At 45.6% G+C, this 22,007-nt stretch overlaps 1 protein-coding gene and 1 long non-coding RNA gene across 6 annotated transcripts in view; one reads left to right on the forward strand and one right to left on the reverse strand.

Annotated features, from left to right (window-relative positions):
- TBC1D22B (TBC1 domain family member 22B) overlaps positions 1–16,516 on the reverse strand; it is a 551,506-nt gene extending 534,990 nt beyond the window's left edge. For 3 of the 5 annotated variants that reach the window (XM_073615872.1, XM_073615870.1, XM_073615873.1), the window contains exons 1-2: positions 16,201–16,516; positions 15,985–16,029 (exon numbers count right to left, since the gene is read on the reverse strand). In XM_073615872.1, coding sequence (XP_073471973.1) covers positions 15,985–16,029; positions 16,201–16,253 — 98 coding nt within the window. In that variant the 5' untranslated portion in view covers positions 16,254–16,516. Of the gene's footprint in view, positions 1–15,984; positions 16,030–16,155 lie in introns of all 5 variants that reach the window. The other 2 variants (XM_073615871.1, XM_073615869.1) reach the window with 2 other exon arrangements.
- The window catches only part of LOC141128526 (uncharacterized), a 28,854-nt gene continuing 23,326 nt past the window's right edge, over positions 16,480–22,007 (forward strand). Inside the window, exon 1 of the long non-coding RNA XR_012241704.1 lies at positions 16,480–16,725. This is a non-coding gene — a long non-coding RNA (uncharacterized lncRNA). The remainder of the gene's footprint in view (positions 16,726–22,007) is intronic.

Below are 22,007 nucleotides of genomic sequence, written 5' to 3' on the forward strand. Positions count from 1 at the left end.
GGGCACCCGGCAGTGCCTTCACAACCGGGCATGCACTGCGTATTCGCAAGCCGCACACTGAATGGCCGGGCAAATCACAGGTCCCAGAAGTTTGCAGGGGGGAGGTGCCCCAGGAGGAAGTGGGAGCTGGGTATCCGCCCCCCCCCCAAAAAAAAAAAAATGACATGCCAAATGTGACATGTCAGGGGATCACCATCACTTAAAGCGGAAGTTCCATTTTTGGGTGGAACTCGGCTTTAAGCCCTCCTGGCTGAATTAGTAAGGGCTGAAGATCTGGCTGACATTCTGATGGATTCTGCCATGTACTTGACCGCTTTTAAAAGGGTAGGGAAGGACTCTAGCAAATCCTTCCTAGAGGTGCCTGCTACCACATGGCCTTTAAGTTTCTCCAGCCAGCACTCCATGTTTCTGGCTACTACTGTAGAGGCCATTGCCGGCTTTAGGTTAGATAAGGACGAATCCCTATATCCAAATAAAAAAACACTCCACACATACTGAGATACTGAGATGCACATGATCACGAGACTACTAGATAAAACCATACTCATATAAAAGACCTTAATAAAAATTGATTATCTTAGTGCCTGTCGTATGTCCGATGCATTTCGTGTATTGAACTCTTCAGGGACATTCTGCACCCAAAAAAAAAAAAAAATGTAATAAAAATATATATTCAGAAGGGTGAGGTGCACTACAGTCTCAGATGCCCGTGCTCAGCAATCAAGCCCTCCCACAGGCTTCGACATAGAAAAAAAATCCAAAAACAAGGGATTGCTGCACAAACCGTATTTATTTTTAAATCTTCAAAAGGACATCACCACAACATCCATAAAATCAGGCATACATAATTAACGTTTTCGGGCTATTGTAGATTACGCCCTTCATCAGAAGATCATGCCTATCTAATGAATATACATATAGCAATATATATACTCAATGAACAATTAACAAGCTAATCATCTGGAATTAATCAAATCATTTATGTTTAACCGAATCTGTTATCACATACACTTATCAGATGTGAATACAATTTTTTACAATTTAGGAATCAAAGTCACAGGTAGAAAGAAGATTTCACACTTCATGGAATATGGACACAGAAATCCTGAAATTAAAAAGGAAAAATTAAAAAAAATGAAAAATATTAAAATGTCACATCTATAAAAGGTATATATTTTTATATGTGCAGATTTAACCCTTATTATATGATCTACAGTGGATACCTATATCTTGCATGTTAACCGATTCAATACAGGGCATTTTCACCCCCTTCCTTCCCAGGCCAATTTTTAGTTTTCAGCGCTGTCGCACTTTAAACGACAATTGCGCGGTCATGCGACATTGTACCCAAAAAAAATTGACGTCCTTTTTTTCCCCACAAATAGAGCTTTCTTTTGGTGGTATTTGATCACCTCTGCGGTTTTTATTTTTTGCGCTATAAACAAAAGAAGAGTGACAATTTTGAAAAAAAAAAAAAAAAAAAAAACACAATATTTTTTACTTTTTGCTATAATAAATATCCCAATTTTAAAAAAAAAAAAAAAAAAAAAAAAAAAAAAAAAAAAAAAAAATCGCAATAAGCATGCATTGATTGGTTTGCGCAAAAGTTATAGCGTCTACAAAATACAGGATAGATTTATGGCATTTTTTTTTTTTTTAAATATTTATTTCTTTTACTAATAGCAGGATCGCGATTTTTTTTTTTCATGACTGCGACATTATGGCGGACACATCGGACACTTTTGACACCTTTTTGGGACCAATCACATTTATACAGAGATCAATGCTATAAAATTGCATTGATTACTGTGTAAATGTGACAGGCAGTGAAGGGGTTAACCACTAGGGGGACACAAGGGGTTAATATGTTTCCTAGAGAATGATTCTAACTGTAGGGGGCGGGGACGTACAAGGGGAGGAGACCGATCAGTGTTCCGCTGTACTGGGAACACAGATCGCTCTCCTCTCACCTGACAGGACGTGGATCGGTGTGTTTACACACACCGATCCACGGTCCGGCCCGGTTAACGGGCAATCGCGGGTGCCCGGCGGACATCGCGGCCGCCGGGCACACGCACCGGGTCCCGAGCAACGCGGCGGGCGCGCGCCCCCTAGGCGGCCGGGAAGCCCAGGCCGTCATATGACGTCCACCCAGGATGGGAGATCCCATCTGTGGACGTCATATTACAATAGCCGGGTAGGGAAGTGGTTAAACTATGCACCCTCTCTATACCTCAACAGGCTGTGCATAATCAATCCCTGCATTAGACAGCAGGGGACGGAACCGACACAGGACTTGAGCACTTCTACAGTACCTATAATGGACTACACTACTTGTGAGGTACATAATATTTCTTCTATTGTATTGAGTGAAATAGAATTGCAGGTATTGAATAAGGGGCTTCATTTTTGTCCTAAAGCTAGAATGGATACATTTACATTAAGACAGGACCTTTACCGTTTTCATAGACACGTTCGTTTGAAGGCATTTTATTCTTCCAGATCTAAAATGAACAATACCAGCTCACTACCTTTGTCTATTGTTAATTTACAATTAAAAAACAAAAGTGGCTTTGTGCCCCCTACTTCTAGTGCAGCTGCTGAATTGTTTATTAATAGAGTGGATGAAGATGTTAATCGGTTTTTGCAAAAAAGTAATAAGAGGGATCATATTCCAAAAAATATGACAAGAGGAAATGATGGCTCTTTCCTCTTCGGCAGCACGTAAAGAAATCACGATCAAGCCAGCCGACAAAGGCGGTTCGAACGTGATTATGAATACTGTACAGTATGAGAGGGAAATTCTTAGACAGCTGGCGGATCCTTTAGTATATAAATGTCTGGAAACGAATCCCACTTCCCGTGTTATGAATAGGATTAAGCAGGTGGTCAGTAAAGCAGTACAAAATAATGTGATTGATACCACTAAACAAACTTATGTTATTGCTGATCAGCCTGTTACACCGATTATCTATGTGCTTCCTAAAATATATAAAGATCCCATCAACCCCCCAGGACGTCCCATTGTGTCCAGCACTGCATCAGTTACTATGCAATTGGCTAAATATCTTGAGAAGTGTTTGACACCCTTGATTACTCAGACTCGCTCATACATCAGGGATACTCAAGATTTTTTTTAATAAAATTTGTTCAGACTATTCCTCCTGATGCACTGCTGGTCACATGGGACGTCGCTAATTTATATACAGCCGTCCCACATACTCTGGGAATAGAAGCCTGCAAACGTATATTGCTTCATTCAAAGAAAATTGAATACTGTCCGTGATACTTTTTTTATTTGTACTAACATACAATTTTTCAGGACAAGCTTTCGGGGTATGTCCCCTTCTTCAAGGTCCAAGCAGTACTGAAGTACATTCAAAAAAATACACTGCTGCTCAGATTAAGTTTCTCCTTGATCTGCTGACTATTGTCTAGGCCTATTGTCTGACTATTAGGCCCCTTTCACACTGGGGCGGTAGGGGGCGTCGGCGGTAAAACAGCGCTATTTTTAGCGCTGTTTCACCGCGGTATTCGGCCGCTAGCGGTGCGGTTTTAACCCCCCGCTGGCAGCCGAAAAAGGGTTAAAACCCCTCGTATAGCGCGGCTATAGCCGCGCTGTCCCATTGATTTCAATGGGCAGGAACGGTTTAGGAGCGGTGCATACACCGCTCCTTCACCGCTCCAAAGATGCGGCTGACAGGAGATTTTTTCTTCTCCTGCCAGCGCACCACTTCAGTGTGAAAGCCCTCGGGCTTTCACACTGAACAAACAGCGGAGGCTTTTTAGGGGCGGTTTGCAGGCGCTATTTTTAGCGCAATAACGCCTGCAAACCGCCCCAGTGTGAAAGGGGCCTTAGAGGAAAATTTCTGTTTAACGATACTTATTTACAATTAGCTGGAGCAGCTATGGGCAGCAACGTAGCACCACCTTATGCTAATGCATATGATAGAACAATCTTTCATCTTTCCTTCTGCGTTATTCAGTGAACATTGTACAGTATGGTACAGGTTCATTGATGACGCTTTTGCTGTATGGATAGGCGATTCAAATTCATTGTCTTTGTTCAATTTCTATTTAAACTCATTAATACCTGGTTTAAAATTTAACATCATGTATAACAATATTGCTGTTCCGTTCTTGGATACTTTATTGTCCATCAAAGATGGACACATTGTAAGCGATTTGTATAGAAAACCAACGGACCGCAACCAATTGTTGTTTTCTAGTTTTCATCCTCCTGGGGTATTTAAATCTATCCCACGGAGTCAACTAAAACGTGTAACCAGGATCACGAGTGAAGTAGATACTTGTAATATGAGATTGGATGAGATGGAAGGGAGGCTGCGACAGTGAGGATATCCCGCAGATTCAGTACATTCTGAACGCATTAACATACACAATAAGACCATATCAGTCAGTAATCAAGGTCGCAGAATGCCTTTCACCTCACAATTTCATCCATTTTCACATAAAATCAACATTATTAAAAAACATTGGTCTATGTTGCGAAGTGCTCATCCATCGGTTCCAGAATTCAATAATCCCCCATTACTATCCTACCGACGAGGCAGGACGATACGTGACAGGTTGGTGAAGTCTGATCAATTTTCAATACCAAATCCCCGGGCAACCTTTCTGGGTCCTAAAAATACTGGTTCATTTCCATGTTTAAGTTGTATCCAATGCTCCAGCATGATAAAAGGGAAAAGTTTTTCCCACACACTTAAGGGTTATGAGATCACTACACCTGCCAGTCATCCTTCGTGGTGTATATCATAAAATGCCCTTGCGGTCTCCTTTATGTGGGGGAGACCACACAGAAGGTTAAGGACCGCATAGCTCATAATAAGTACTCCATTCGGGACAAATTAAACTTCCTCTGGCTAGACATTTTGTTGAGCGGGGACACACAGTGTCACGGCTAAAATTTATGGTGATAGATGGTGTCACCATAAATAGACGTGGTGGGGACAGAGAAAAGTCTCTAAGAAAGAAAGAAGTGGGTTGGATCCATCGGCTGGATACACTCCAGCCGAAAGGGTTAAATCCTGATTTGTATTTATTTTTATAGTAAAAAAAAAATTATATATATATATATAATTTGTTATTGCTTTTGAAAGTTTAGAATTTTTGGGAGAGGTAGTCAATGCCATTAATGTCATTTATATTATCAAAATTAACAGTGTTCACTTTCTCTATTTTTTTTTTTCCATTTTTTTTCACATTTAATCGGTATCTCGTGCAATCAGATTGGTGCTAGTTGTGGTGTGTATGGTCTAATACAGGGATTGATTATGCACAACCTGTTGAGGTATAGAGAGGGTGCATAGTTTAACATGCAAGATATAGGTATCCACTGTAGATCATATAATAAGGGTTAAATCTGCACATATAAAAATATATACCTTTTATAGATGCGACATTTTAATATTTTCTTTTTCTTTTTTTTTATTATTTTTCCGTTTTAATTGCAGGATTTCTGTGCCCATATTCCATGAAGTGTGACATCTTCTACCTGTGACTTTGATTCCTAAATTGTAAAAAAATTGTATTCACATCTGATGATAATTGTATGTGTATGTGATAACAGATTCGGTAAAATATAAATGATTATTTGATTGATTCAAGATGATTAGCTTGTTAATTGATTGTTCATTGAGTATATATATATTGCTATATGTATATTCATTAGATAGGCATGATCTTCTGATGAAGGGCATTATCTACAATAGCCCGAAAACATTATGTATGCCTGATTTTATGGATGTCGTGGTGATGTCCTTTTGAAGATTTCAAAATAAATACGGTTTGTGCAGCAATCCCTTGTTTTTGGAATATATACATATATATAGATTTTGTTTTTTTTATTAATTAGGGGTGCAATGGATCGTCACCGATCCATACGGGTCAACCTATGCGGATCGGCACATCCACGGCCTCAGCCATAGGAGAGGCCGCGGCTTCGGCCTAGCTCCGGAGCAGCGGCCATCTTGGTACTCCCGGCGGCAGCCGCTGTCTCGTCAGGAAGTGACGTTTCATCGCCGCCATCCTGCTACACCCCACATAGTACTGTAATGAGAGAGTGAGAAGGGGGCAAGCGGACATCTTATTTTCAACACAAAACGGAGCTTATATGCACAACTACAGTATTTGTATTCACATGCCAATGAAGTGTAAGCCACATGGGTCAAGTCCCCGAGTAGAGAAGAGAGCCCAAAGAGGGGAGGCCAGGCGCACTATCACAGATGTTGATTTATGGCGTATTTGCCCCAAATTACCTGCCCCCCATGGGGGATCTAGCATGACACTTTAGGTTTCTCATATGTTTTTTTTTTTCTTTTATTTTTATTGGTATTCCCCTTTTTTGCCATCATTGGTGCAGTTATTGGTGTATCCTGGTGGGGTCTGGTGTTTGGCTGTCCTTTCTGTCAATCATCCGGGAGCTGCAAAGCACATCAGAGCCCCTCCCCCTATGTCCGCTTCGGCAGGATACGGAGGATCGGGCGGGTTCGCCCTCCGTGCATCAGCGTCAAGCCTCCATGTGAGGTCCGTTGGACACTCCGGCGCTTCATACACATTGAAACTACAATTTAATTATTTCTAGAACCCATATCATTTTACATCACCAGCACACTCCATGGGGTTTTCCTTGTGCGCCTGGCCTCCCCTCTACCTCTGGACTTGACCCATTTGGTTTACAGGTCATTGGCATTTGAGTATCTTTTGGAGATGAGTGAAATATAATATAATATAATATATATAATACACACACAGTTTTATCCAGTAGTCTAGTGATTATGTGCATCTCAGTATGGTTTTTTTTTTTTTTTTTTTTATCATTTTATAAGGACCATTGCCCTGCATCATATGTGGGTTGTTACCTTGTTCACAATGCATCTGTCCTTGTAAATACCGTACATCATGTGACCCGATATTTGGCTTATCACCATGTTATCATCTGTTTTACCAATAAAATGACTTTCCAACAATGACTGATCCTTTGGCCCTACTTACCCACCTCATTCAAAGTCCCAAACCTCCTTCTTTTGCATGCATTCAACAGGGATGGAGACAAAGTCCCAAACTTTTATTTTTTTTTTTTTTTTTTTTTTAAACTTAAGTGCACCCATGTCCTCAAATGCAAGATCGGTACGTGCTGACACCTGGGAAAAGGCGGCATACATTTTTGGTCTTTTATTCCAAATTAACGCCTCGTCCTCCTCAAAAGGAAACCTTTTAAAGGCCCTAGAAAAAAAAAAAAAAAAAAAAAAAAAAAAAAAACACCCTGGCCTTTTTCTGGATTCACTCCTTCCTAATTGTGTACTTTGTGGACCGGAAAACCCCCCATTAGATATATCGGTATTTCCAGGAATCTTCTAGGACAGCTACTTGGAGAGATAACTGGCTCTGCCTTCTACAGGAAACAAATCAGAAACAATTTAAAAGGCCCCTCCCTTTCCCCTGACCCTCAGTTGTATGAAGATCAAGTAAACCTCCACCAAAAGTGAACTCGGAAGAGGAATAACAGACCCTTAATACCCCACCACAAGGTTAAAATAAGGGGACCAGTGAAACAAGAATAGGGTGGGAATATAGACGCTGTCCTGGAAGATTCCTGGAAATACCGGTACCGGTAAGTCTAACGGGGGTTTCCCCCCCCTCATCTTCCAGGACAGCTACTTGAGAGGATAAGCAAGATCTATACCTTAGGGAGTGACGACAGTCTGTAGTACTTTCCTTCCAAAGGAGAGGTCCTGGCTGAGGAGCATCTGGACTTTAATGCCTAACGAATGCATGAGAGGAGGCCCAGACAGCAGCTTTGGACATATCTTCCCATGATGCACCTGCTCTTTCTGCCCAAGAGGCAGCTAGCGACCTAGTAGATCAAGCCCCAACTCTGGAAGGAGGCATATAGCTTAGAGCTGCACGATTAATCGTGCAAAGATCGCGATCTCGGTTCACACACCCACCCCCCTCGATCTCCAGGCTGGATTAGCTCAATTTTCCGGATCTCATCGTCGGAACCACGGAACCAGCGTGGAACGCAAATGGCGCCGATATCGGTACTGACATCAGCAACCGGAACTGATGTCAGTCAGCAGAGAGCAAAGTGCCCAGCCTGGACTGTGCAAGCGCAATCAACACGCCGCTCGCTCCCAATGCTCGGGGCTGGTTATTCATTTAACTACAGCAAGGGGCAGATGTATGGTTATGGTTACATCCGCCCCTTTGAGAAAAGCATCCGCCCATTATAATAACCAGCCCCGAGCATCGTGCTGATTGTGTTCAATGTATAACCATACATCCGCCCCTTTGAGAAAAGCATCCGCCCCTTGCTGTATTTAAATGAATAACCAGCCCCGAGCATCAGGAGCGAGCGGCGTGTAGATTGCGCTTGCGCTGTCTACAGCTGATTTTTCTTTTTTAAATTGATCGTTCTAAAGAATCGTGGGAGAATCATGATCTTTATTCTAAGCAAATGAATCGCAATTCTCATTTTTCCCAGAATCGTGCAGCTCTAATATAGCTTCTCTAATCCATCTGGAAATTGAACCTCTGGAAGCCTTGGAACCCTTTTTGGGGCCACTAAAAGTAATCAGTAATTGGGAATCTTTCCTAAATTCACTAGTAACTTCTAATTAGTGTAGAAGACTTCTTACATCTAAAAAAAAAAAAAAAAAAAAAAAAAAAAAAAAAAAAAAAAACGAACCTTTCTTCCTCTGGATTCCTGGGGAAGGAATAAAAGCTAGGAAGAACTACTTCCTGGGATCTGTGGATGTCAGACGAAACTTTGGGCAAATACAAAGGGTCAGGCCGGATCACTACTCTGTCGTTTAAAATCCATAAAGGATCTTTACATGAGAAAACCTAAATCAGAGACCCTTCTCCCAGAAGTTAATCGCCAAAAGGACAACCATCTTTAGGGTGACTAATTAACTGCTCTAAGTGACAGTTACTCTGCCAGTATATTTGCAGACCCACTGATGTGGACTGCCCTGATTGAGGAAACATTGTCCTCTGTCCAGGAAAGGATCTCCTGACTCAATCCTAGCAGGCTGTCTGAGCGAGTACCCCCCCTGCTTGTTGGGGGGTGTCGTGGCATTGACCGAAAAAAAAATCAACAGGTCCTTTACATGAACCCTGGTTTTCAGTGACCAAAGCTTTTCCTACTGCTAACAGTTCCCTGTAGTTTGAGGATTGGGCTGCCTCTTCTGGCTGCCAGGCACCCTGAGCCTGCCAATCCTCTGAGTGCGCCCCCCAACCGCACAAGCTGGCATCTGTGGTAATCTTTACCAGGAAATGCTGGGCCCAAGCCTTCCCTACCTGCAGATGCTCCGGTCGGACCCACCAGGACAGATCGAGAGAATCGTCTCCTGGAAGCTGCACAACCTGGTCTAGAGAGGCCTTTCTGTGATCCCAACGCAGAAGAAATGCCTGTAGGGATCTGGAAAGCAATTGGGCCCAGGGCACTCCCAGAATTGCTGCAGTCATCAAGCCCAACAGCTGCATTATCTGACGCAGAGATGTCTGGGGATCGCACCTGAATTTCTGCACGGAAAGGAGAATCTTGGAGACCTTCTCTTCCGGTAAGAAAATTCTTTGGGCGACTGAGTCCATCAGGTAGCCCAAAAAAAAAAAAAAAAAAAAGGAAGACAGCTCTGGGAGGGAACCAGAGCACATTTCTGCAGATTGACTTTCCAACCCAATCTTTGGAAGGTCTGCAGAACTACTTGCATATCCCGACCGAGGTCCTCTTTGTCCCGGGCAAAGATCAAAAAGTCGTCCAAGTAAGGGGCAATTGAAATTTTCTGCAAACGAAAAAAAAGCCATGACCTTTGTAAAGATTCTCGGGGCTGCCGAGAGACCAAAAGGAAGGGCTCTTAACTGCCAATGACTTAAGCCGTTTTCCAAGAGGATCGCAAACCTTAAAAACCTCTGATGATCCTGGTATATTGGAACATGGAGGTAAGCATCCTGAATAAGATCCAGGGTCACCATGAATACCTCTGGCAATAACAGATTTCTGAGTGAATAAACGCTTTCCATCCAGAAACGCCTATAAACCGAGAAAGGTCAGATTGAGGACCATCCGAAATCCTCCTGATGCCTTTCTTACCAGGAAAGTATGGAAATTTTGATCCTCTGAAAAACATAGGAAATAACCCCTTCTGATTTCCAAAGAGTAATCAGACATAACATGCCCTGCCGTCTCTTTTGGTCCCTCGGCAGATGAGTGAGAAAAAAAAAAAAAAAAAAATCTGGGGAGGAGGGAGATTGAATTCAAACCTGAAACCCTCTTATGACCTTGAGAACAAAAGGATTTTCTGTTACTTTTGCCCATTCCTCGCTGAAAAAGGTCAGCCTTCCTCCTACCCCTGACCTGGCATCACTGAGTGCTCTTTGCCTGGGTTGAAGGAGCAAAGAGAGACCCTTTAGCTTTGTCTTTGCTCAAATGACCATTTTTTCTTTGCCTGCTGACCCCCTGGTTTGAAGTTAGCTTTGCCCCAAAAACTACAAAGGGGCCTCTTACTTTGAGGCTTAACCTTTCGAGATGAGAAACGTTTACCCGTTTCCGAGGACCGAGAAAGTTACTTCCTCTAAAGACGAACCAAACAATAGTTTGCCTTCCAAAAGGAATACCCCAGAGTTTATTTTTGGAGGTCAGATCCCCGTCCCAGGATTTCAACCAGATTGCCCATCTACAGCAATTGATAAAGGCTGATGTTTTGGCCACTGATCTCACAGAGTCTGCTGTCACGTCTGCCAAGAAGGCCACCGATTTGGCAATCAGAGGAAGAGATTCTCTGATCTCTTCTACAGGCGTGTCAGTGGAGAGCGGTCATCTAGCCTCTGGGACACATACATCTAGATTTTTAACTAAGCAGGTGGATGCCAGGACTGGCCCCAGGAAGAAGGCTGAAGGTTGATTCAAAGGTTGATATAAATATAGCGCTCGCAAACAATAAATAAAATGTGGAATGAAAAATAATAAAACACAAAGTCCAAAACAAATGACTCAAGGTGCTCCAATCCAAAATGAAGAGAAGAAAAGGTGCTTTAAACAAATTCAGGTGCACAACACCCCCTTATGTGTCCCCACTCACCAGATCCACATGACCCCCAGCTTTTCAGTCTGGTGGGTCACTTAGGGGCTTAATATGGATGTCTTTAGGATAATGGGTATGGAGATGCTTGGTGAAGGGTTTAAGCCAGACAAAACACGTACCCAGAAGAAAAAAAAAAAAAAAAAAAAAATGAACTGATAGTGAAGTACCATCAAAAAGGGGTTTATTTAAACAAAAGATGGGCCCTTACAAAACATAGGATAAAAATAAGCATCAAGCATGGAGCAGATTGTATAAGAGGGCCGTTTCAAGCGTGCGTTCCAAACTACCGGAACTGGTGTCAGAAATAGCGTCCAAAGCAAATAGCAAAGCATCAGCTTTCCTAATTATCTGATCCTTAAGAACCCCAGAGTCTTCAAATGAATGATCAGATCTCTAATGCCCCGTACATACGGTCGGACTTTGTTAGGACATTCCGACAACAAAATCCTAGGATTTTTTCCGATGGATGTTGGCTCAAACTTGTCTTGCATACACACGGTCACACAAAGTTGTCGGAAAATCCGATCGTTCTAAACGCGGTGACGTAAACCACGTACGTCGGGACTATAAACGGGGCAGTGGCCAATAGCTTTCATCTCTTTATTTATTCTGAGCATGCGTGGCACTTTGTCCGTCGGATTTGTGTACACACGATCGGAATTTCCGACAACGGATTTTGTTGTCGGAAAATTTTATATCCTGCTCTCAAACTTTGTGTGTCGGAAAATCCGATGGAAAATGTGTGATGGAGCCTACACGGTCGGAATTTCCGACAAGGTCCTATCACACATTTTCCGTTGGAAAATCCAACCGTGTGTACGGGGCATTAGACACTTGAGACATAGGAGCATCCTATCTGGGACACTTGAAAAACGTCTCTTCAATGTCAGACTAAAAGGGAAATTTCCTTTTATGCCCTCTGGACTGGAACAACCTTTTCTTAGGCTCTTTCCATTCTGACAGGACCATATCTTTAAGTGACTGGTGTACAGGAAAACACTTAGGCTTACACCCCTGAAGACCCATATACATTCTATCCTGAACTGATTGAGATTTTTTGTGGTGGCTCAATCTGTTCAGAAGTAAAAACTGCTTTCAACAGTTCTTCAATATGTTCGACTGGAAATAGGTATCTAGCTGTATTAACAGTTTTTTCAATCTCTGACACGGATTCCTCGTCAGATGAGGAATCTGAGTTCACCCCTCCTCTGGAGCAGAGACCGCACGGGAAATAACGGTCTCTAAACACCAAAGGGTCCCTGGATATACAATCTCTCATTACAGCAGAGAAGTACTAACCTTAGGGGTAACACAGGACCCAATTGCAGCCGCTGGATCAGACAGAGCGGGTGCTCCATCCTCAGGGGTGTCCTTAACCTCCATGATGAGAAGGACAACATAGGAGAGCGTTGTAATAAGCTTGGATGCTGTCCGTTTGCTATACAGCCAGCAAAACATCCCCAGCAGCGTGTGTGCCTGAGGCGATCCTTTTCAAGCACGAAGAGGTTTGGCATCCGGAAGCGTGTGACATCACTTCCGGTTCCAGCAGCGAGACAGGTAGTGCACTCACCGCCATCTTGGTACACCCAAAACGGTGAAAAGGACACAAGGAAGAGCTCTCTGGGTGTACCAAGGTGGATCAGGACGCTGGTGGGGTGGAGGTTGCAGAAGATTCCCTAATGCAAGCAATCACTAGAAAAACAGGGGGAACCCTTCTCAGATTGCTGAAACAGCAGACATGGCCACAACCAGTCTGAGTATTCTGAAAAAGGGGGGTCCGCTAACCACAGTCACCAGACCAAATGAAAGAAACAAACATGACGGTGCATACTCCTGGAGGTCTGGAAACACAAAACAACTGAGGGTCAGGGGAAAGCGAGGGGGGCCTTTTAAATTGTGTCAGATTTGTGTTTCCTGTAGAAGGCGGAGCCAATCATCTCTCAAGTAGCTGTCCTGAAAGATGGGGGGGGGAGGGGAGAGACTGTTTGGCTCCTCTAGCCCCTGGTACATTTTGCCATGCAACGATAGTTGGGTTTTTTCTTCTTGAAAAACTGCTTTCAGTAAATCGTCCACCTCTTCTAGCGTCAGTTTATATCTAAACACTCTTGTTTCCTCCTCCCCTCATCCTCCTCTGAGTTGATTTTTGGGGGGGGACACTCTTCATCCAACTCACTTTCAATGGGTCTAGAAGTGGTAGGAAGAAGTTAGGACTGGGAGCTCTGTTCTTGGCTGGAACTCTGGCCCTGCTTCTTTATAAGGGAATGTACTGTCCCTAGAGTCTCTGCCAATTCTTTTCTCACTGAGAAAAAGAGCTCCTTACACTCCCGTGCGGACTCTTCCTTTACTAGTGCCGCAATATAAGATCTGTAAAGTGGTTTGGCCCACAAGACCCTTAGTGGGTTCTTGCATGAAGGGCATTTTCTTCCCGTGGCTTTCTATAAGACAGACAAACCCACAGACCAGACCCCCCAAAACACACAGAGACAGACAGAGAGAGAGCCCAAAGCAGCCACCACCAAAGTGCTCCAGAGTCTCCCATCCACGCTAAGCTGCTAGTAGGATTTGCCCCAAACAGACAGCTGCAGGTTTAAATCAGACAACCAAATCAGCCCCAGTGAAGAAAGGAAGGAGGCACCTCTCCTACCTGGGCCTTTGCCTCCTCCATCACAAGCACCGCAGCAGCCAACCTGTGTGCTTTTTAAACAAGTGCTTCTTCCGGCGTCCCCGCGCTCGAGGGGCGGAAGGAAGCCCCGGCCAGGCGACCTGCCCCTTCCCCCTACGTTCCAGCAGCCAGGACCACTCGCTGCTGCGCCCCACTGGAGGTTCCCACCCCCTGGAACTGACATCACACGCCAACCAGAACTCGGAGCCGACATGTTCACAATCAGAGCACACCTGCAGGCCCCCTGTGGGTGTGCGAGCACCGGAGCAACCCCCCTCATGTGGGGGGGAGCTGGGCTGGTCTGATGATCAAAACCGCTGAAAGGTACTGCCAAAACCCCCTCCTTGGAGAGAGTGCAGCCTCTCTGGTTCCCCAGCAGTGCTTCCATCATGGCGGGGAAAACACTAAAACTGAAGGCATGGTGGAAGCAGCTGATTTTAAAGGGGCATGGTCTCGCAGTGTTTCCTGTGAAGAGGCGGAGCTATGCTCTCTCCAAGGTGCTGTCCTGAAAGGCAAAGGGAGAAAATCACAACAACATTGATTGGTTTGCACAAAAGTTATAGCATCTACAAAATAGGGGATTTATGGCATTATTTAATTTTACATGTACCATGAGGCTTTGCTCCTCACACATTCAGAAGCTTTCAGACACTTATTGCCATGTATGGATGGTGTACTGAGCTGTACTGTATTTTCTGACATGTAAACAAATAATGCATTCTGTTTGCAGGCCAACTAATCAATTATGAAAATAGTTGACAACTTTTTTCATAATAGATTATGTTGATTAGCTGTTTCAGCCCTAGCCTCACGTGGATTCTAAAAGTGGTGCAGCATTTGCCAAAGACAAGTTCCAGACAGGCACATGCTGCACCACTTTTTAGAGCACATGGGACACTTTGACAAAATCTGTCTGTGCCAGTCTTTATGAAAATATTTATAGGTAAAAAGTTGATCCAGGGAATATCCGATTGCCTCTTGAGGGATCAGGGAGGATTTTTTTCCCTGCTGGAGCAAACTGGATCATGCTTTTTTTGCCTTCCTCTGGACCAACTGTGGGTATAGGATTGCATATACAGGTATATATTTTTTTCCCCCTTCTTTTGGTCAAACTAGATGGACTTGTGTCTTTTTTCAACCAGACTATGTACCGTAACTATGAATTCCAGGGTCTGGCCTCAGCCAGGGTCCAAACAATTCAAGTATCCGTTTATAAAAAAAGTGCCCGATTCTATCACAAGCATTAACAATTGTGGTACAGAGGACCAAAAGAATTCAAAAAAGCATCTGCTATACCCTTTATAAAAACTACAGCCACCAAGGAAAAAAAAAAAAAAAAAAAGGGAGGATTGGATAGTCAAGTAAGGAACATGTTTAATTTGTTCAGTTGATTACTGTATAAACATTAATAGCATATGGAACCTAAAGCGGAGCTAAACCCTCCTATCTTTTCTAACAAAGGAAGGTACCATCCTAGCCTTTAAGTTAACACTGTTTAATTGGTGGGTTTAGTTCTGATTTAAACCCATCGATGTAACCGGTTCCCACAACAGTTACATTCAAGGCATGCCATGAATGATAACGGTGACAGTTGTTTGTGTTCTTAACAGAACGGTCAAGGTATTAAATGGCTGCTGTCATAACTGATCACATGTGCAGAACCATGGCAACTACAGATCAAAGGATAGAATGATTCAGTTCCACCTGAGGCTGGGTTCACAGTTAATTCGCATGCAGCTCACAGCAGGGGCCCAGTGCGTCCCAGTTCTCCATTTCAGGGACGGATTGGGTACGAATTTTTGCCTGAATTTGGATCTGAAACTGAGCCAAAGACGCACAGGACCCCTGTGCAATTCGTGCCACAGGCGAGATGCGTAAACCGGCTCCATTGAAAGCCGGACACACTATCCGGTCAGGCGAATTGGGAAAACCACATCCAATTCGTACTAGTGTGAACCCAGCCTGAAAGTATTTTTATAGTATTAAAACTGATAATCACGCTTTGCTATGTAGGAAGGAAGGAAGGAAGGAAGGAAGGAAGGAAGGAAGGAAGGAAATGGTTTGGGACTTTTATCTGCCCAGCTAAAATGAGAAAAACCTCGAAAAGCACACTGGGTCTTGTAGTTCTACACAGAGAAGAGTGTTAACACTTGCACGTTTGTAATAAAGAAAGGATAACATATGTATGACCATGAAAAAAAAAACCCTTACCTCTTATCTAGTGGTGGTTGCTGGGCTCCATATACAGGCAGTATACTGACAAAGAGAGAAATACAGATAAACAAGCAAGTTAGGACCTCTTTGTTGGAAAACCGTTAAATAATCGTACACATAAACATTCAAAACCAACTAGACAGAAGACTAGAACAGCAAAACAGTTACCGATTGGCTGACATTTACACGACACACAGCTCACTGTAAACGAACCTTCCCGGTACTTTGGAACTCCTCTTCCAGAACTGCCGCCTATTCTCTGACATCCCGTTGGCCTTGTCAAATCCCACCTGCTAAGAACACTCAACCACTTCCACCATGACAGGCAACCAAGTATACAGCAGAAGGAGCGGAACCCGGAAAGCATCGGGTCAGCCTTATTTTTGGATGAGCTCCCCCTGCTGGTGCCTGTTCGCATTTAACGTCCGACTGCTAACGAAAGCGGGTGTCATAAAAATTTCTCACGACTTATGAAATAGCCTCGATCTCGTCACTTCCGGTGACGCGCGTCACTAAACAGCTGTTCGCTCGGCTGAGCCACACATGCGCCGATTGTTTTTTTTCTAAATGTAAGATTCTGCCCAGTCGATTCTGCCTCGCTCTCCTTGGCGTGACGTATTGACTGGGCTTGCGCTGTACGTCAGATGCATTTTTCGACGAGGCAAGCCACGGGGAGCGCGCGGAGAGAGAATTTAAATTTAAGATTCTGCCTCGCTCTCTGTGCATCTCAACCCAGAGGTAAGGGAGAACTCCGCAGAGAACACCGAGGTAAGGGGAGAACGCCGCATGGAACACTGATGTAATTGAGAACTCCGCAGATAACACTGAGGTAAGGGAGAACTCCGCAGGGAACACTGAGGTAAGGGAGAACTCCGCAGATAACACTGAGGTAAGGGGGAACACTGAGGTAAGGGAGAACTCCGCAGATAACACTGAGGTAAGGGAGAACTCTGCAGGGAACACTGAGGTAAGGGAGAACTCCTCAGGGAACACTGAGGTAAGGGAGAACTCTGCAGGGAACACTGAGGTAAGGGAGAACTCCGCAGGGAACACTAATGTAATCGAGAACTCCGCAGGGAACACTGAGGTAAGGGAGAACTCCACAGGGAACACTGAGGTAAGGGAGAACTCCACAGGGAACACTGAGGTAAGGGAGAACTCCGCAGAGAACACTAATGTAATTGAGAACTCCGCAGGGAACACTGAGGTAAGGTAAAACTCTGCAGAGAGCACTGATGTAAGGGAGAACTCTGCAGGGAACACTAATGTAAGGGAGAACTCCGCAGGGAACACTGAGGTAAGGGAGAACTCCACAGGGAACACTGAGGTAAAGGGGAACTCCGCAGGGAACAATGAGGTAAGGGGGAACACTGAGGTAAGGGAGAACTCCGCAGGGAACACTGAGGTAAGGGAGAACTCCGCAAGGAACACTAATGTAATTGAGAACGCCGCAGGCAAACACTGAGGTAAGGGAGAACTCTGCAGGGAACACTGAGGTAACGGAGAACTCCGCAGGGAACACTGAGGTAAGGGAGAACTCCGCAGGGAACACTGAGGTAAGGGAGAACTCCACAGAGAACACTGAGGTAAGGGAGAACTCCGCAAGGAACACTAATGTAATTGAGAACGCCACAGGGAACACTGAGGTAAGGGAGAACTCTGCAGGGAACACTGAGGTAACGGAGAACTCCGCAGGGAACACTGAGGTAAGGGAGAACTCCGCAGGGAACACTAATGTAATCGAGAACTCCGCAGGGAACACTGATGTAAGGGAGAACTCCGCAGGGAACACTAATGTAAGGGAGAGCTCTGCAGGGAACACTGAGGTAAGGGAGAATTCCGCAGGGAACACTGATTTAAGGGAGAACTCAGCAGGGAACACTGAGGTAAGGGAGAACTCCGCAGGGAACACTGAGGTAAGGGAGAACTCCGCAGATAACACTGAGGTAAGGGGGAACACTGAGGTAAGGGAGAACTCCGCAGATAACACTGAGGTAAGGGGGAACACTGAGGTAAGGGAGAACTCTGCAGGGAACACTGAGGTAAGGGAGAACTCTGCAGGGAACACTGAGGTAAAGGGGCTCTCTGCAGGGAACAATGAGGTAAGGGGGAACACTGAGGTAAGGGAGAACTCTGCAGGGAACACTGAGGTAACGGAGAACTCCGCAGGGAACACTGAGGTAAGGGAGAACTCCACAGGGAACACTGAGGTAAGGGGGAACTCCGCAGGGAACAATGAGGTAAGGGGGAACACTGAGGTAAGGGAGAACTCCGCAGGGAACACTGAGGTAAGGGAGAACTCCGCAAGGAGCACTAATGTAATTGAGAACGCCGCAGGGAACACTGAGGTAAGGGAGAACTCTGCAGGGAACACTGAGGTAACGGAGAACTCCGCAGGGAACACCGAGGTAAGGGAGAACTCCGCAGGGAACACTGAGGTAAGGGAGAACTCCGCAGGGAACACTGAGGTAAGGGAGAACTCCGCAGAGAACACTGAGGTAAGGGAGAACTCCACAGGGAACACTAATGTAATCGAGAACTCCGCAGGGAACACTGATGTAAGGGAGAACTCCGCAGGGAACACTAATGTAAGGGAGAGCTCTGCAGGGAACACTGAGGTAAGGGAGAACTCCACAGAGAACACTGAGGTAAGGGAGAACTCCGCAGGGAACACTAATGTAAAGGATAACTCCACAGGGAACACTAATGTAAGGGAAAGCTCTGCAGGAAACACTGAGGTAAGGGAGAACTCCGCAGGGAACACTGAGGTAAGGGAGAACTTCACAGAGAACACTGAGGTAAGGGAGAACTCCGCAGGGAACACTAATGTAATTGAGAACTCCGCAGGGAACACTGATGTAAAGGTTAACTCCACAGGAAACACTAATGTAAGGGAGAACTCTGCAGGTAACACTGAGGTAAGGGAGAACTCCACAGGGAACACTGAGGTAAGGGAGAACTCCGCAGGGAACACTGAGGTAAGGGGGAACGCTGAGGTAAGGGAGAACTCCGCAGAGAACACTGAGGTAAGGGAGAACTCCGCAGGGAACACTAATGTAATCGAGAACTCCGCAGGGAACACTAATGTAAGGGAGAACTCCGCAGGGAACACTGAGGTAAGGGAGAACTCCACAGGAAACACTAATGTAATCAAGAACTCCACAGGAACCACTAATGTAATTGAGAACTCCGCAGGGAACACTGAGGTAAGGGAGAACTCTGCAGGGAACACTGAGGTAAGGGAGAACTCCACAGAGAACACTGAGGTAAGGGAGAACTCCGCAGGGAACACTAATGTAAAGGATAACTCCACAGGGAACACTAATGTAAGTGAAAGCTCTGCAGGAAACACTGAGGTAAGGGAGAACTCCGCAGGGAACACTGAGGTAAGGGAGAACTGGGACCCCTTCTCTCCTGGGGACTGGGACCCCCTTCTCACCTGGGGAAAGGGACCCCACCTCCACTAAGAACAGGAACCTGATCACCCTGTGCCAACCTCACAGCCCAGCCCGATCACCCTGTGTGTGCCAACCTCACCACCCTGCCTGATCACCCTGAGCGTACCAACCTCACCGCCCTGCCTGACATGTGTCCTGTGTGAGGGCCCTCCTGTGACAGCTCTTATCAGGACTTTACCCCACTGTGTGCTCCGCTACATGGATGTGCTCCCACTACACGACTGACCCCTCTGTGTATTCCTCCTACATGACTGACCCCTCTGTGTGCTCCCCCTACATGTCTGCATACTCTGACCACCTACTGTATCCTGTGTGCATCTTCTCACCACCTCCTGTATCCTGTACACATGTTCTGACTGCCTCCTGTACCATGTCCGCAGTCTCTAACCACCTCCTGTCTGCAGTCTCTGACTATCTCTTGTCTTTTATCATGTCTGCAGTCTCTGAGGGGAAGTCTGGAGAAGAATCAAGAGTGAAAGCGCCGCCGGGATGGGGATTTTGGGCACAGTCAGACGTGTATGGACTGTGGAGAAGAGACTATAGAATAAAATCAGAGCCACTTGGAGCCATCTAACTGAGCCCTGCACGGTGCACCTGAGAGGAGGTCAGTGACAGTGCCATCAGGCCAGTCTGAGGGGAGGGGGGTCACTGATGTAAGGGGGTAGTGAATACCAATATGTAAGGGGGCACTGATATAAAGGTTTCCCCTCATATCAGTAACCCCCCCCCCCTTTACCTTAGTATATTCACCCTGCGGAAGGTGGTCTCTGGTCACCAGAGTCTCCCCCCGCCCCCCTCCACCCCCACATCAGAGTTCCCGGCATTTCCCTTCACATCAGAGTCTGCAGGATCCCCCCTTGCAGTGCAAGGGAACTCAGATGTAAAGGAAAATGCTGCAGAGCATGAACTAAAGAGGAACTCTGATGTAAAGGGTGCCCTTATATCAGAGTCCACTGCATTCCCATTTACATCAGAGTTCCTACTTACATCAGAGTCTGCAGCATTGTTCTTTACATCAGTGTTCCCCTTTACATCAGGGTTCACAATGTTCCCCCTTGCACTGTAAGATTAAAAGGGATGGAGGCCCAGAGACATGTCCAGGGAACACAGAAGATACATGGGTTAGATTAGAAGGGATGAAGGCCCAGCAGAGACATGTCCAGGGAACACAGAAGATAGGCTTGAATGGAGGAGAAGATTTGGATGCCGCACACTGGATGTAGTCAAAAAACTTCACTTTATTGAAAAAATGGGATCATCAAAACAACAAGACTGTCATGCAGAAAGTACAGGTAAGCTGACGCGTTTCGCACTCAGGACTGAGTGCTTACTCATAGCTGTGCTGTTGTTTTGATGATCCCATTTTTTCAATAAAGTGAAGTTTTTTGACTACATCCAGTGTGCGGCATCCAAATCTTCTCCTCCATTCAAGCCTGCTTTGCCTAGCATTCAGCCAGCACCTGGAGCTCTTCTGCTCTGAAACTTCTACATACACCTGGGTCAGTGTCAGCCTGAGCGGTGGAAACACTTTCTTTGCTTGTCTGCATCTAAGAACACAGAAGATACATGGGTTAGATTAGAAGGGATGAAGGCCCAGAGATATGTCCAGGGAACACAGAAGATACATGGGTTAGATTAGAAGGGATGAAGGCCCAGAGACATGTCCAGGGAACACAGAAGGGGGGGTTACCGATATAAGGGGAAACATTTATGGAAACATTTATATCAGTGCCCCCTTACATTTTGTATTCACTACCCCCTTACATCAGTGACCCCCCCCTCAGACTGGCCTGATGGCGCTGTCACTGACCTCCTCTCAGGTGTACCATGCAGGGCTCAGTTAGAGGGCTCCAAGTTGGTGGCTCTGGTTTTATTCTATAGTCTTTTCTCCACAGTCCATACACGTGTGAATCTGCCCATAATCCCCATCCTGGCGGCGCTCTTAACCTTGATTCTTCTCCAGACTTCCCCTCAGAGAATGCAGATATGATAAAAGACAGGAGATAGTCAGAGATTGCAGACAGGAGGTGGTTAGAGGCTGCAGACATAGTACAGGAGGTGGTTAGAGGCTACGGACATGGTACAGGAGGCAGTCAGAACATATGTACAGGATACAGGAGGTGGTGAGAGGATACACACAGGATACAGGAGGTGGTCAGAGTATGCAGACATGTAGGGGGAGCACACAGAGGGGTCACTCGTGTAGTGGGAGCACATCCATGTATCCATGTAGGGGGAGCACACAGTGGGGTAAAGTCCTGAAAAGAACTATCCCCAGGGGAGATGCAGTCCCCGCCCCTAGGGGAGATGCAGTCCCTGCCCCCAGGGGAGATGGGATGCCAGTCCCCAGGGGAGAAGGGATGCCAGTCCGCAGGGGAGAAGGGATGCCATTCCCCAGGGGAGAAGGGGTCCCTGTCCCCAGGGGAGAAGGGGGGTCCCTGTTCCCAGGTGATAGGCCTAAAGGGTCCCTATCCCTAGGGGAGATGGAGTGGGGTATGGGATGGTGTGGGGGATATGCCACTTGGTCACTCACCGTGACCAAGTCTGTAGGGCCCTCATTCA

Source organism: Aquarana catesbeiana, linkage group LG02 (genome assembly GCF_042186555.1).
Source record: "Aquarana catesbeiana isolate 2022-GZ linkage group LG02, ASM4218655v1, whole genome shotgun sequence".
In the NCBI taxonomy this organism is placed as follows: domain Eukaryota; kingdom Metazoa; phylum Chordata; class Amphibia; order Anura; family Ranidae; genus Aquarana; species Aquarana catesbeiana.